The following is a 14801-nucleotide window of genomic DNA, read 5'->3' on the forward strand; positions in this document are numbered from 1 at the left end:
ATATTGTGGTATACCATGTATTTCACCTTTTTCAGAGCAACCAAGTCTCACACATTATGCGTGAGACTCAAGCATTTTGGACTCTGGTTCATCCCCTCAAATCTCTGTTTCATGCAACTATCAAAGCCTATCTCCATATACATTGTACACAATGTCTGTGATCTCACTCAGATTCACAGAAAATCTCACGCATAGCTGGTCTTTGAACTTGGCATCTCTGCTTTTTCTATTATGCATATTTATTATACACTACTCACGTGCATAAATCATACCGATAATCTTCTGTGTACTGATAGAAAATGTATTCACCATGTTTCATGAAAAGGCATATATAGTAACAAAGTCTGGTTCATTAATCATGGTTTTACTTCTAAAATTCACTGATGAATTTGTTCAAAATCAAACTAGGTTCTATCAGCAAAGCGATGGTGCTCCTCGAAAGCCTGAACAGCTTCGCTCTTGTTGGGTTTCTGGTATGAGGCACTTCGGGCTGGCTTTGGCTGCAACTCGTCCATTTCGCCTCTGATTTGCAGTTTGTTTTCCACCAGATCCAGAACTACTCTCAGTAGAGCTTTCACATAATCTGCAAGATAAAATCCCAAACTACAGGTTAAAAAAATACTTCAAGGCCCTCTCACATCGTTCTGTGCAAGCCTTGCATGTGTCAATCGCCTGCATTGACAGAATCTCACATGCATCTCACACACAAATGATTGCAGAAATGCACACATCTTATTTGCAAGGAAAAAAGTTTTGAACTCAGAACTTTGTTGCAGGTAATTGCCTGCATCTCATCTGCCAGGCTTGGAGAGAACGATGTGGTATGAGCTTTTTAGATGTCAACCTTTAGAAAAAAACAACTACAAGAAAAAAAAGGCAATATATTTTCAAGTCTCCACATAAACTCAGTGTATAAAGACTTTAAAAAAAAAATGTCCATACACATTATTGCCGTCCTACTAACTACATTCCAGCATGTCTGATTCTTTATAGATTTTAAACAAGTGATGGGGTGTAATTAAAAGCTGCAAGATAACGTAAAAAGCACAATCGGATTCTTATCTCATTTCAACAGAAAAACTGCACTATGAATTTTTAGTAGCGCAAGGACATGAACAAGAACCCAAGATAGTGTATTTTAAATTTCAAGCAATCAAGTAGGTATAACCATTGATGAAAAATTTTGCCAGTCCATCTGGTGCTCGATGTAAAAGACATTTCCATCAAGAATCATCAGTCAAATCAAAATAAGCTGACTTCTGATGACTTTTTACTATCTCTATAGAAAAGAAAATTATAAGACTAAAATAGCTTAGTGGAAAGTCCCTTCTCATAAGTAGTACTTACCATAAGTACAAGCAGTCAGAACTTTTTCAACTGTGTGACCTCCTTCCTTGGAACGTGGATACTTCAACTTGTACACTGGATTGCCATCCACATCTTGAGCCTGCGATCTACCACAGTTCTCGTTCCAATGCAAAGCAGCCAAGTATAATCTGAAAGATTCATTTTATACAGGATTGGCATACTTGGGACAATGTGATCAGTATGACATAATAACCAAACATAGCACCCCCCCCCAATATAACAAGAAGTGAATAAAAAGTAAAACCACATATTAGATAAAGATGTCTGCTACCCACTCCACATTAATGCAATTTACAACCCATATGGAAGATGTCTTTATCCCAAAACCAATGTATGCGGTTAATTTCAAAATTGGTCCAAAATTGAGAAATAATCTGTAAATTAGTAATTGAAGTACCATCTCCTTGACTATCCTCCAAACCGACCTAAGGTTCCCTGATTCCTATATACCCCCTTCAAACTTTGTTTGCTAGCAGTATAATAAATGAATGAAAAAGAATGATTTCAGTTTATAAAAATATAAATCTAACTCGTTCTAATGGCCTACTTTACCTGCACTTCATCCCTTGGTATGAATATACCAGCAACTTGGGGCACCAATGTAGAAGAACATTGTGGAAAGCCTCCACCTTGCTTGTCTGTGCATGGGAAGACATCTTCCCAATGTCATTAAGAATTCTAGTATTCAACATTATCTCCCGCAACTTCTCGTACACTTTTGTACCTGTAATGAGGATATGAACAATACACACTATATATTGGTGTAAAACTTAATCACTTTGGAATCATGTCCCAAATACTTTTAAAAATATCAAAACATTTCTCATTCGAAAACAGGTACATCAGTAATGACTTCAGATTTATAAAATGTCTCCAATATTCATATCAAACATGTCATCAATTTTACTTAATTGAATATTTGAACAAACGCATATTTTCAAGCACAATTTAATTGAAAAGCAAATGTATATCTTTACTTGGTGATTTAAAAAACAAACAGTCAAAGTAAACCAATGCAATCAATGATCATAAAGCTTACTTGACTTCATCCATTCCCGTGCTGGATAATCGTCCCCATGTTCGCATGCCTGTTCTGGGTCTTGGTCAGTGTGGATGTTTCGGATGTGGTTCATTGACCTCTTATATTTGGATTTCATGACATCCTTGTCGCCACCTGGACTGGAGAGTGCTGTCCAGTACACATGGTTGATGAGTGTCCTCAACCATGCTTGCACGAGTTCACAGTCCTTAACTCGGCCCAATGCCTTCAGTTTCTTTTTCAATCCTACATCATACAAAGACAGCATAAAAACAAAAATCAAAGTATCAATTGTAGTATACAAAATAAGAACATGTCATACAATGGCACAAGAAAGGCAACTAGGCAAGATCCAATAAAAACATAGAATTGTCAAAAGCGTGAAGTGCTTTGAACAGTCATAGATTGATAAAGCGCTATATAAATGCCAATTATTATTATTATTAATTGATTGTGAAACTAAGAAAAAAAACAGCGTAAAGTGCGATTCTATATTCAAAGCCAAGTAGACATAAGGTGCTACATTGCATTGATAATTTGGTTGTTTTAACGATAAATTCCAGTTCTGGTAACGATCTCAAAATGACTTTTTACAGAATCTAATATACTGGCCACCCAATTAAGTGTCTGTTTTAATGAATGAAAAAATATGTGCCAAAGGATTTTGGAAGAAATTGTGTAATAACTGAGAAATAAGCAAAAAAAGCGCGGATTCTGTCACTTCCGTCTGGTCTTTATCCCAGCAATAATATTACACTGTCCCACGTGTGCCTATCTGTGTTGGTGATCTTCAGTGTGAACATTTTTCAGCATAGATTTTCAAGATTTTAAGTGTTCAGTTTATGTAACTGTACCAGATCTAGATCCTCGATGATATACTGATAATTAAGCCTGGTTTTACAGACTTTCTCATAAAATCAGTGTTTACTGCAACTACTGGCATTTTTCTTTAATATGCATCTAGTAATATGTAGAAACGTTAAAATATAAGACATCTAAAAAAGACACAATAAAATTTCAACACAAACAGTACTATTGATTTTTTCTGACATAAAATTAAGCACACATTCTGATAATTACCTTTCGCAATATGCCATACATCGTAACGATGATCTATATGGGGGTAATTCTCCCGCAGGAACTTCGCTATCTGAAGATGCCGATCAGTCACTATTGTTTTTATCTCTACAGCTTCCGCATCCATCTTCTCCAATGCCCGTTTCAGACCTTCCAATTCCATTGCATTGGAATTCTTCACCTCTGTACACTAATTATGGGAGGGAAAGAAAAAAAAATTGGGGCAGACTCAAAACATTTTAACGCCATTCAAACAACTGTTAAAAGTAATTCCTTTTATATATTTTGACAACTGTTTAACCATACTTACAGTTCAGATCTAGGACCAATATAGGAGGAAAAAAGAAACCTGATCAAAAAGAAATTGCCACCTATTTTCTATATTTCCTTGGAATTGTTTTGATTTAAACATTCCTGAAAAAAGTGCAGAATATTCACTTTCTTGACTCTTACAGATTATTTATGTTACACCGGGTAAATATTGTAGTCCCACATGTACATTTTCATGGTGTTGACTGAATGTAAACTATGAAAAACAATCAGAGCAATCACACGGTCCATGATCATTTGGAGTAAATGTTGCAACATCATGAAAGTCTACATGTGGGACTATAGTATTTACCAAGTGGAACATCAGAAAATGATCTTTCTGAGTCAAGGAAGTAAATAATCTTGATTTTCTTGATAATTTCCAATTACATAAAAAAAAGCTTTGAACCATAAAAACTGAAAATAGATGACACACATCACTCACTTGCACCAGCTGGACATCAATGACCTTGTCTGTCCTCAAGTCCATTAAGGTATATGATCCAAATTTGGCAGAATGTCCCGGGGAATCACTCCTGCCATCCCCTCCCACAATCAGGTCATGCTCACTGGCCTTGATGTTGGTTAAAATAGCTGATTGAGCTTTCCTCCATTCCAAGATGACTGCTGGCTGGAGGTACTTGGTCTGGTGTTCGTTGAATGTTGATGTTGATATACCACGTAGATTCATTATCTTGAAGATCTTAAATATCTTGGTGGCACTTGCCCCAGCAAACAGAATCGCTGACGATAACAATATGTTTCCAGCTGATAAGTTGCCCACTGTTGGCTGTGAAGACCATTCGTGTCTGGAGCCGCATTCCTCACATGTTGATACCACTTTAATCCGACTCCCAAAGTTTGCTGGCTGCTGGATTTCCACTGAGCAGGGCAAGTGGCAGCTCCTGCATTGCCTAAATAGCTCAATCAGCTGTTCCTCGAAAACAATGTATTTCTGCTGACTGATGATATCAGCAGGCATGTTCCTGTAAAAAACAAACAAACATTCCATAAAGTGTAACCAATATTATCAAATAATAGAGACAGGAAATGAAAACCTACCGTGTGAAGTAATGCTTAATTAAGAGTCATAACGGAAGAAGCAACTCCAAATTAATCAAATTATTACCAGTTACCACCTGTATTATGGCTCTTCTAGGTAGATTACTGATAGCAAATGAACTGCAATCATGCGTAATCTGTATTACAAAACATATCGATCAGTCAAATTGTAAATAAAACAAGAACACCTGGCAGTCTTTCTTGCATTATTTGATTCAATATATAACCAGTGACGAATTTAAAAACAATTTTATTGATATATATAAACATTATGTTAATAATTATCTAAAAAACACATCATTATAATTATGATAATAAAATACAAAGTTAATTGACCTTAAATTACCTGTGACCTTCATCATACCACCTAAGACTTCTGCAAGACCATCAGTGATGCTTGTACACCCTTTTGCCTTCTCGTTTTCAATTAGATCCATAAAGCTTTCAAAGTTATTTATGATAGCATTTTGACAAGCATTAACATCATAATAATTGAAAACCACTTACACTTTCTCAAATTCTTCTGCATCCTTTTCTTCAAGTTCCTGCTCTGGTATATAGTCTGGATCCTTGTTGTCATATTCAACATCCTCGTCATCACATTCATCGTCCTTGTCATCATATTTATTATCCTCTGACTCTGCTTCAAGATGGTCTGTTTGGGTTGAGGATGTGACTGTAGGGACCACCTTTCCAGAGGAAAGGCAAACCTGGATTCCTATATCAAGAACATGGTGAAACTGGACTGTAATGCATTACATAATAGGGGCTCTACTTTGATTTTTATTTAATTCCAAATTTGTTAGTGCTTGGAATACATTTTGACAACTATAAATATAGAGAAATTTTGGGCCAATTATGTACCCAGGTGGGTGTTTCATAAAACTGTTCTGAAGTTGACAGACAAGCCTTTATTATGTGCTAAATAATCACCAATGAGCATATTAAGGATGAACCTCATTTACATACTTGTACCACCAGAATGGATCACCAGTTGTTCTTTAAATCACTCGTAAATTAGGACCAGCATTATGATATGACCCCCAAGGTATAATTGCATTCTTATCTATTTTTCAAATTTGGCAAAGTAATAAAGAGTATGAGTTCCATATCCTTACATGGTACATGCAACCCATAAATATATCATACAACACAAATAAATAATAAGTGTATGACTACTCACCTTTCTCTTTCGTAACAGGCTTGATAGGTTTTGGAGGTTTGGCAGGCTTTACCTGCACAGCACAAGTCCTCGTCTTTGGTTTCTTTTGAAACTGCTTATCAACCATCTGAGGGGACAGGTTAATATGTGTAAATGTAAAACAATATTAAATAACAGATAATTTAAAATGAGGGGGGGGAGAGAAAAAAATAGAGGTAGACAGATTGATGTAAAACTCACAAATGCCACCCCACCCCCTTTCCGATTAAATCCTTACGGGTAATCTAGGCAGACAATGAAAACACCTAGATATATATATCTATATATAAAACACACAAATTTAAACAAATCTGAGTAAAAGGCAATGACTGAATTCCAAACTTCAGTGTCACTGCAAATATGACACTTTGGTTTGCCACAAAACATCTTTATTTCATTTACTTACATCGGGAAACAACTGAACCTGAACAGCCTTAGTGTTCTCTTGCTCCCTCCTAGCTTGTTGTGCTGCTGCTTCTCGTGCTGCTTCTTCCTCCTCCTTCCTTGCATATTCTTCTGCTATTCTACAGACCTCCTGAAATGAAATAGCAATGACAATATTTTGAATAAAACTGTAATTATATGACATTTTACTGACAGACATTCTAACGTAATTGCGAACTGGTATATTAAAAAGTATTTCTAGCATGAGTCCAAAGTACAATATACTCTGAGTTCCAATTAAAGCTCAATATCGTAACTTATTTTCATATATCTGAGAATATAAAGTTGCATGCAATCACGTCTGATGAGGGATATGAATGAACATGTAAAATGTAATTCAACAATGTCTCACATTTGATGACATAGAAGAATCATGCTACACACTGTAAACATTTCAATGTTAGAGTATTCACAACTTGATTTCCATGTAACAGCAATAAAAAATCCTGATTGTAAAATCAATAAATTTTCTAGGTTTTTTGGTCTAACACATTATTCAAAAGGCATAAATGTTTTGCCTTAAACATACCTTCTTCCTACTGAACAAAGATGTTCTCCGCTTGCTTCCACCAGTACTGGGCAGCGTAGGAGACATACAAGTACTTGCATCAGCTAATGTGACTGGCCGAGGGTCTTTGATTTCATTTTCCTTCCTAGTACTTGTATTTGACTTCTCACTGCGTAGAAACGCAACTGTCATGTTGGTAGAACTAGAATGCACGGTACTGGTGTCGGAACTTCTACATGATGCCACTGTGAGAGTAGATGTGGTCGGTGTTGGCTCTGCCGGAGGAATAGACTCCTTGATGAACCAGTCCGCAGGGAATGGCTGTACAGCTTGGTGAAGTCTGGGGACAGCATTTGGGAGCAGACGGGGCGGAAGCTTTCTGTAGCCATACTGATATTGCATCACTTGTGACTGGTCGTATTGTTCCCTCTGAAAGTGCCCACTGCATACATGAACACGGGCCCTCTCGTTTGCATGAAATCCTTTTAGCCTCAGCTGGATAAAATTGATCCATGCTCGTCTGATTGATCCCTGCTTTGGCATTTCATGGATAGCAAATCCATTGTACATTGTGTTGCTGCATCCATAAAGAACACATCTATTCCCTCCTACATGCTTTATCTTCTTGGTTGGTACATCTCCTGACCCTCCAGGATCCTCTCCTCCTTTGTCACGCTTTGACATGATGATGAATTCGATAGTTGTAGTCTATGAGAAAAAAAAATAACATGGATTTTACTAACTACAGGAGAGTAGGAGGTTAACTCTTAAAAGACGAGGGGGGCTGATTCAGTCCCTTGGAAATTTTTAGAAAAAAAAAATTGAGCGTGGCGCTCATTCACTTTATACAACTTTGAGACCAAAACTTCAATCCCCAGGTATGTGGTTCCAAAATTGTGCAACATTTGGTAAGTGGATGCAGACAAAAAATTCTTCAAAAACATGAATATGTGTACAAATCGAATGCAATAAGTGTTTTTAGCAAAAATTCGTAAATGTATAACTATTTTTTATAATTTGTCTTTTTATTGATCAAATCAATTTATTTAATCTTGTTTATGGTCAAAATAAAATCCCAAACAATAAATAAGAACATGAAATTCAGAAAACAATAAAATATTAGAGATGTGTGAAGCAAAAATGCACTTTAAAGGCACAATCTAATAATTAGCAAACTTTTGATTTCACGCATAAATCAAAAATTGCATAATTAGCAAAATAAGCAATGTGATTTTTCATAGAATTTGACCTTACAGTATTGTAAAACATGCCATGATTAACCCTAAATAGACTGGGCTATTTCGACGCCAAGAAGACGGGGGGGGGGGCCTGATTTAGCCCCCCCCTTATGATCTCGGCCGTCGATCGTGACGAAAATTGGCACACGCGTTACCCATGACATTATCTACAAAATTATAACGTCAAATTGTGCAAAAAACTCATGTCTCATTAATTATGCTAATTTATGCGTAAAATCATTAGTTTGCTCTAATTAATAAAATAATGCCCCTGAAATGCTAATTTTTGTTTCACATACTCTAGATAGGCATCTGATCAAATTTATTTTTTAAAATTTCAACATCACATTTATTTTCTTATGTATTCTATTGTTTTCTAAATTTCTTATGTATTTCTTTGTTTTTCAACTTTTTGTTTTTCAACTTTTTGTTTTTTATTGTTTTCTCAAGGGAAATTGTTAGGGACTTTATTATGACCATAAAAAAGATAAAATTAATTTATTTTAAGCAGTAAAAGGAAAAATGATACAATTATGAATTTTGGCTTAAAACACTATTTGCATTGGATTTGTACACAAATTCACGTTTTTGAGTAATTTTGGGTCTGCATGCACTTACGAAATGTTACGTAATTTCGGAACCAGGTATGCGGGGATCACAATTTCGGTCTCAAAAGTTGCACGTGACTTGAAAGCAAAAAGTCAGCGAGCGACGCGGTCAAAGAATTTTGCGCGGCGGATTTATCGCGAAAATTGACGAGGGGGGGGGGCTGAATCAGCCCCCCCAGTCTTTTTAGGGTTAATACATGGACATATTTTGGTTGCAATCACGTGCTCAACAGCCAAGATCAAATGTGGGATGAGATTACTGATTTCCTGCTCAAGCACGCATAAAAACTTGCAAACCCCATTTTTTGGAGGTCTGAGACAACATTCCATGAGCTTATACATGTATTATAGAATATGAATGCATGAAAATAAAATATGACAGACAGTATATCCTAGTGTAGACAGGCATATATGCAGAGGGAACGAACAGTACCCCTATCCTAATATTGTATGACGCAAAATTGTAAATATAATGAAATAAGAGGGTGGATCAGCCCCCCCCATCACTTTTTAAAGACCAGGTGGCATTGGCGGCAGAAGCCAAAAAAATTAGGAGGGGTCCACCTTAAATTTTGTGATGGACACTACAGGTGAAAAAATTTGACAAGCAAAAAAAGAAAGAAAAAAAAATGGTCATCAATGTAAATTCTAGGGGGGGGGGACCAGAGACATTTTAAGGGGGTACCCAGAACAGAAACTAAATTGACAAGCATAAAAAAAAAAGGTTGTAAACACAAAAATTAGGGGGGTACGTCCCCCACATCTCAAATTTAGGGGGGACATGTCCCCCCCCCCCGCTGCGCACTGCCTATGCCAGGTAGATTTTTAAAAATTCAGCTGAAAAACCCCCTTTCATCGTGCCTGATCATGGATCAAGGTCAAACAAAGGCCTAATCTCAGACTCAGGACAAGTTTCCTCCAAAGTCAAAAGTAAAAAAAAAAAACGGCAATCAGAATTTTAAAATAACAGAAATGGAATTGAGAATGTTACCAATTTTTTATATCATAATAGGCCTAGATATATAGCCTAGGCATGCTAGGCAATAACTAGCAACAATTTTTTTATAGGGTGTGCTGGTTTGAAAGATTTGACAAGAAAAATTTTTCACTCATACTACACACTTTGTTTGGAAAATATGAATCTCATACACCATGCACTGTCACTGTCACAACTTCACAAAAAATTGTTTTCACTGAACTTCAAGTTCTGATTTTGGAAAAGGTGGGCAAACGAATTTGCCCTAGATCAAATGAAAAATATCTTCAACTCCCAATATGATGGAATTACAGCTCAATTATATCAAGAATCAAAGGCAAAATAAAATATTCATCGGAAGGATCGAACTAGGTACTAGTAGAGTAGTAAAAACATTAGGCTAGCTTCAGCAAGGAGCAACAGCCAAGGTACGACGTCTTCACCTCCAGCGGCCCGCCCTTTCCCCGATTCATAGTCGGTGCAACCCCGGCCACTCATCATGGTGCAGCAGCCAGCAGCAGAGGGGCCAGAGCAAGGAAACGCCACCGATTTTGATATCTTTCCGGCCAAATTCATCATTAATTTCAAGATTTTATTATTCATGTCAAAGTGAATTGCTAAATTAATACTTATGCTACGAAATCTTATTAATAAACATACTAGAACTACACGAAATCACTATTTGAAAACACACAAATACTTGGAAAACTTACCTTACTCACATGCAAATTAACAGAGTGCTGCTCGTGCCTTACACAACGTGACGTCATCAACATCACCGGAGAAAACGAAACGATGAAGAGTCTCTGGCGGCCGTTTAGCAAGCTCGCGATTCACAGATTGCGGACATAATTACTCTTTTTATATCCAAGTAAATCGCATTTTGAGGGTATGTTTGTGATCCTTGATTCCTATTCTTCACGTTGATAGGTAATTTGTCAATATCATTTTCGGGTCAGGTCTGGGTCTTTAATAGAATCTCAACTGCATTCAGTCAAGATTTAACCCTCCTCTGCGCCAAAGAATTTGTATCTATTGAGGAAAAATTCCAAACCACTCTACCATCTATTCGAACTCGAAGTCATATTCCTCATACGTTGCTGCACTTCAGAGTAAACTATTCAAAAATGTTGGTGACATTTAAGAAACATTGGTCCATGCCCAGAGCATAAAATCTGAGCAGATCATGATGCACACAAGCGTAACTGTGGAAAGTCCTGAAATTATATCAAAATAAGGTTGAACAGATGGGCGGAGAGACAGACAACTCAAGAACGAAATGCCTACAGCAACCAGCTACACTGGGCAAAGGCATTAAAAAGTACCAAAAAATAACAAGGTGATCCTTTATATGTGCAAGGAAATTACCTACCATAACAGAGTCAAATTTTCCCATGACTGTATAGACCCTGGTCTTGATTCTAGGATAATGACCTAAGCATAGGTTGAATCCTTGAAGGAATATGCTGTCTGGTAGACTAACATTCTCAAGCTCCTTGTAAAGAAACAAGTAATATACAAATATAACATATCAGAATGATTTCATCTTCTTTAGATTGAAATTTATATATATATAAATATCCTGCTATCCAAAAAAGAATTAATACACCAAGCCAACAAAATTTATGAAAGATTGGGTCAATTAGTGCCATTCTCAAATGAACCAATGAGACAAGTTTCACTTTAATTTGTCAAATGGTGCTTTAGTTTAGGTTAGAATGTGTAATTTTCATTTATTTGATGTCCTCTTCTACATTGTATCTTTAACCATTGACCTTTATCAATCCCACATGTGATTAGATCATCTCCACTCTTATATGTTCATGCATGCATGAACATATTTAACATATATTCTTTAAATATCCCTTCAGTTATCATGAGAAAAATTTATTTCAATGTATACTTATTGAAATGTTTCTGTAATTTTGGACCTTTGACCATGACAAACTCAAAACTTAAAATTTGTGACAAGATATCATTCTGGTTGTGCTTGAGTGTCATTCTTTATTATTGAGCAATCAAAAAGCAATGTCATCATGTTTATATTGACCAGTTTGGAGTTCCATTCTGCGTATGATCAGGCATGGTGGTTCAATATTTAATGAGATAAGCACCAACTTCCATGTCTTGAATATTCATAAATTCTTGAATCGTGTTTTTTAATTAGATCCGCTAAAAAACAAGGCGTCAATTAGCAACTGGTATTTAGCGGTTGGCCAAGTACATTGTAATAGCAGCATGCTAAGCATTCAAAGTTGAAATTGAACAAATTGTTCATTGATGTGTTATTCGAGCCATCTGGGGTCCGTTGCAGAAAGAGTTGCAATCAATCGCAACTCTAAAAATCATGCGCAACTTGATTTTTGACTAATCAACAGCACGCATTTTAGACTTGCGATTGATTTTTTGGCTTGCGTTTAAACGCAACTCTTTCTGCAACGGGCCCCTGGGCTCGTAAAACAATGGTTAGTGATCAATCGCTGAATGAAATAGCCTATCAAATCATCACTTCATTTGCATTTTGCTCAGTTAACTGACAAGGAACCTGAACCTGGTCGATGCAATTTCTATATCCTGCTATACCAAGAATGCTTACGTAAAATCTTGCTTTGAAATTTGCTTAACCTAATAAAACAAAGGAAAGTTCATTTGAACAAACTTTTTATTGAGGTAACTACCTACTGGCTTTAATGAAAGCATGACAATTTTTGACTATGTAAATCACATACCTCTGAGGCCTCTTTATCAATATTCATGAGGTAGGAATCCTTAGCTATGTTCATCTTGCACTGAAAAAGTATTAAGGAAATCATTGAAACAAATAATTAAGAGGCTTGGAATTATATGAAATATTCCCTAGTGGAATTTCAAATGATACAATGTGTTCAGTTTTTCTGACCCCCTGTTCCCCTTTCTCTAGTCCTCCTTTAATTTCTCCTTCTTCATCTGAAATTATTCTTGTAGCTCTGTTCCTCTTCGTTCCTTCTTCTGCTTTTCCCTATGTAAGAGGACATATTGACTCAAGTATCATGTAGAGAGAGACAGAGAAAGAAAATAAAAATCAAAGAAATTCATAGGCAACTAAAAAAACCTCCCAGATAGAATATGTTCATGCATTTCAGGAAAAAAATGTTGTTTAATAAAGGTAAGGAAAAGTCGTAATTCCTGAACTGAGTAATGCCAGAATATGAATAGAAAATGAACAAAAATATCAACCCTGAAGATTCAAAAGTATTATAATTTTAAAGCACTAACAAGAAATAGGTTACAAAACAAGCCTGAATACTCTGCCCTTGAGGAACTTTTGAACAAACAATCACATGATTCATTTTCTTTTAATGTAATATCTATCAGATTGTCATTCAGAACAGGCAAACCTTAACTATTTTGAGGAACATCTTCTCAATATTACAGTCACATGTTTTTTTTAGACAAAAAAAAAGCAATTCATTTTGCTTTTCTTCTTGCACTGTTGACACAGACTGGAATTCATTCTCGAGTTTCACATATGCTTAATTCTTACAACACTTCTTATGGAACATGTCTGATAAATTGCTCTTCTACATATCCTGTTTAAATTATACAATCATATTCTTTTTATTTGTTTTCATAAAGTTGGTTAAAAATAAATTACCTGGAGATGACTGTGTAGTATGATGGTTGACTTGCCGGTAACATTGACCCCTGACCCCACGATAGAGTTGATCACATGACTATCATCCAGTAAAAGACATCCTTCCTAAAAAAACAAAACAAATAAAAATGCAACACGTCAGGAGAAAATTATGATTAAACTACATGGAATCTCAACCTCAAGCAGTCCAAATTTATTCCTCAACCACTGCCAGACCAGGACCTCCATACCTTTGACCTTATAACCCCAAAGTCTACTGAGATCATCTTCACTCACATATGCATACATGAGCCAATTTTCAATTTGGACAGACAACACATAATGCCTCAGTGTGGAGACAGAGGAGCCTGAATTCACAAAGGTTGTTATTAAAACCATCGTTTAAACCCATGGTTTATGCAGATTTCCTGTATAAATTATGCTTATTTACTGCGTATATTAAAAAAATGTCAAATGCTGATGCGCGCTTTTGTCACAGTGCACCAAATTGATGCCTGTTGCCATGGTTATCCATGCTATTTTATTCATGAGTCCACTGTTTTGAATGAATGAGCCTACTCTTCAAACAGTGGACTCATGAGTAAAATAGCGTACTTAACCATGGCAACAAGCATCAATTTGGCACACTGTAACAAAAGTTCAGGCCAAAAAGTCACTCATCAATGGTTTCATGATATTGTCTTTGTCTATAAGGAAATATACAGAATCTTCATATGAATTACCCAATCATTTTTAACAGATAGTTCACTTTATTTTTACATTTTACCTTATTATATTCTTTGTGAATTTCATGTTGTAACTCTTTTTTAGTCGAATAAACTTGAATTTGAATGATCATAGACGAGTAAAACTTACCTCAATAAAGCAGTGAGTTGTGTTGGACCAGGAAAAATTATCATCTTCTACTCTCATTGGACAGTTTACAAGATGACGGAGATGCATGGCAGCATTCACAGTTTGGTAGTCATGGCGACCATCCTCTAACACCACTGTCAAAGACAAAGACAAGTCAAAGACAAATATACTGCTTCAGGAGCCAAACTACTTGTGACAAAATCGAAAATTTAGACTAAGAAGATGAAAATAGAAAAATGGGAAATGTCAATATAAAAAATCAGAAATAAGGTGAAAATATGACATATCATAGTGCATTGGCAACATTCAAATAAACTGCCATGACTGGTAGGTTGGAACTTCCAATATTTCAAGCCATCTACATCTTCCACCCATCAACCACTATTCCATAAAAGTGTGGACTTACATTCTTGATTTAGAGTTTAGACTTAAGTCCTAGCCTAACTCCTGAGAATACTACCAAAATGTCTAAGGCACAAAAT

At 36.1% G+C, this 14801-nt stretch overlaps 2 protein-coding genes across 2 annotated transcripts in view; both read right to left on the reverse strand.

Moving 5' to 3' along the window:
- LOC121408044 (L-fucose kinase-like) overlaps positions 1 to 14801 on the reverse strand; it is a 62839-nt gene that overhangs the window by 25658 nt on the left and 22380 nt on the right. Inside the window, exons 10-13 of the mRNA XM_041599358.1 lie at positions 14320 to 14453; positions 13465 to 13569; positions 12560 to 12619; positions 11203 to 11325 (exon numbers count right to left, since the gene is read on the reverse strand). Of these exons, the coding sequence (XP_041455292.1) occupies positions 11203 to 11325; positions 12560 to 12619; positions 13465 to 13569; positions 14320 to 14453 (422 nt within the window). The remainder of the gene's footprint in view (positions 1 to 11202; positions 11326 to 12559; positions 12620 to 13464; positions 13570 to 14319; positions 14454 to 14801) is intronic.
- LOC121408045 lies at positions 6031 to 10621 on the reverse strand. The gene is made up of 4 exons (XM_041599359.1): positions 10544 to 10621; positions 7030 to 7716; positions 6463 to 6591; positions 6031 to 6144 (listed from the first exon to the last, which is right to left on the reverse strand). The coding sequence occupies exons 1-4, from the start codon at positions 10604 to 10606 to the stop codon at positions 6031 to 6033; spliced, it is 993 nt and encodes a 330-aa protein (XP_041455293.1). The 5' UTR covers positions 10607 to 10621.

This window comes from Lytechinus variegatus, chromosome 2 (assembly GCF_018143015.1).
Source record: "Lytechinus variegatus isolate NC3 chromosome 2, Lvar_3.0, whole genome shotgun sequence".
NCBI lineage: Eukaryota > Metazoa > Echinodermata > Echinoidea > Temnopleuroida > Toxopneustidae > Lytechinus > Lytechinus variegatus.

Excerpts from the sequence above, each read along its gene's own strand:
- LOC121408045 (XM_041599359.1), bottom strand. The coding sequence starts at position 10,606 with ATGTTGATGACGTCACGTTGTGTAAGGCACGAGCAGCACTCTGTTAAT. Across the intron at positions 7,717-10,543 it reads TTAATTTGCATGTGAGTAAG|ACTACAACTATCGAATTCAT; the intron begins GTAAGTTTTCCA and ends TTTTTCTCATAG. Across the intron at positions 6,592-7,029 it reads CTTTGTTCAGTAGGAAGAAG|GAGGTCTGTAGAATAGCAGA; the intron begins GTATGTTTAAGG and ends ATTTCATTTCAG.